At 43.6% G+C, this 1,731-nt stretch overlaps 1 protein-coding gene across 1 annotated transcript; it reads left to right on the top strand.

Annotated features, from left to right (window-relative positions):
- Positions 1-439: 439 nt before the first annotated feature.
- Positions 440-1,390, top strand: LOC125552118 (uncharacterized). Its single transcript, XM_048715931.2, has 3 exons — positions 440-742; positions 919-1,029; positions 1,169-1,390. The coding sequence occupies exons 1-3, from the start codon at positions 557-559 to the stop codon at positions 1,193-1,195; spliced, it is 324 nt and encodes a 107-aa protein (XP_048571888.1). The 5' UTR covers positions 440-556; the 3' UTR covers positions 1,196-1,390.
- Positions 1,391-1,731: the final 341 nt, after the last annotated feature.

Genomic DNA, 1,731 nt, shown 5'->3' on the forward strand with positions numbered 1-1,731 from the left:
TCACCACGCCGTCCGGAAAAAGTGACCTCGCGCGCGCCTGGGCCGGACCATCATGCGCTGGCGTTCAGACATAGGTGCGCCCATGGTTAACATGTTAAGGTTAAGGCTAACGAATAAATTTGAATTCAACGAAGGAGCAAATCCACATGTGATACAGTAGTATATCGTACGACGCTCACTGTAGGTTCGGGTTTACCATGATTCTGAAACTCTACTCTCTTGTAACAATCGCATGAACCTCGTTCAGGAATAAAGCAGCGTTGTTCCCTTAAAAAAGCGCATGATGGGTTTGCTCAAAAATAAAAAAGAGAAAAATGAAGGTGATGTTTCTCGAAACCGCTTTGTTCCTTTCTTTCACTTTTATTTGGTACCTTCGAGAGCCTATCTTTCATTCCTTCTCATCTTCAGTAGAAGGATCGGGCACCAGCTTCAAAGCACTCAGACCACCCTAGACCTATAAATAGTTCAGTGTGGGACGTGAGTTGATCGGCAATTCAACGCCGCCATCGTCGTTGTACTAGTCTTGGGCAGAGAACAGGAAGCTCAAGGTCTGCGGATGCCTAGTATAAGAGCGGCCGCAGCGAGGTTCTCCCGGCCCGCGTGGTCAGCCGTTGGGGTAACAGTGATGAGGAGGATGCAGGGCATCGGTGGTGGCCGCGCGCCACGCTACTTCAGCGACAGCATCCGCTCCGGCAGGGTGCTCAGCGAGGAGGAACGCGCCGCTGAAAACGTCTACATACAGGTAACTGTGCACTGCGGGTCTAGCCTTATTTTTGTTTTTGTAGGTGCTGTTGTGAATCTAAGAGTTTGATGAAGATTTGTATCACGACCATGGTTCATCTGAAGCAATTGAAAAAAAAAGGTTTCGACTAAATAAAACTGAACTGTATTTACATAATATATATTATTTATCTGCAGAAGATGGAGAGGGAGAAGCTGGAGAAGTTGAGGAGGAAGAAGGCGGATCAGGAAAAGGCCGACGCAGCAAAGAGTGCCAAAGGAAACAACGAGGAAACAATCCAAACAAACGTAAAAAAGACTTGTGGTTTCTCTTTTATTTTTATTTTTATTTTTATTTGACAAAAAAATCAATATGAAAGCTGTTTTCTCCTTTTGCTGCCACTGATGTTCTGCTCTCATTAATTCTACTTACCCTGGATTGCTGCAGAAGGGTGAGGGAGCTCATCCAAGCTGATTACTCAGATCGATGATCAGGTCCTCCGTTTCGGCGCTGCTGTTACATATGATACATGTTCGCAAATGTAGTATTTTTCCTTCTTTTCTGGAGTTATTTATAGATAGATCAGGTAGATGCTGTGTGCTGCTGTGAAAATATGTGCTTCTCTGTTGTCCTTGGTGGAGAGGCAGGACATTCTGTCGACCAGAATCATATCTTGTCTCTGGAGTTTTCTCGGTGGAGCTTGTAGTAGTCAGGCATGGGTCATGCATGCATCTACAAGAGCGTGAGATGCACCCGTTTGCATCACGCTTGTTTCCTTTATGTCTTGCATCAGGCTTTTTTTTCCTGTAACGAATAAAGCTATATAAGAAGAATAGACGAAAAGTTGACACGGCACCAAAACTACTTTCTCTTGAGTACTTCTTCTCCACTGATTCCCTACCGTATTATTATTCTTGTCGTCCTCCTTTTTAATTTGGCTTTCAATTTTTAATCTTTTCATATCTTTTGAACTAAAAGTCTAAATTAAATATCAAATGCATATTCATGTT

The sequence above is a fragment of the Triticum urartu genome, chromosome 1A (genome assembly GCF_056163025.1).
Source record: "Triticum urartu cultivar PI428250 chromosome 1A, HENAU_Tu73, whole genome shotgun sequence".
Classification (NCBI taxonomy): domain Eukaryota; kingdom Viridiplantae; phylum Streptophyta; class Magnoliopsida; order Poales; family Poaceae; genus Triticum; species Triticum urartu.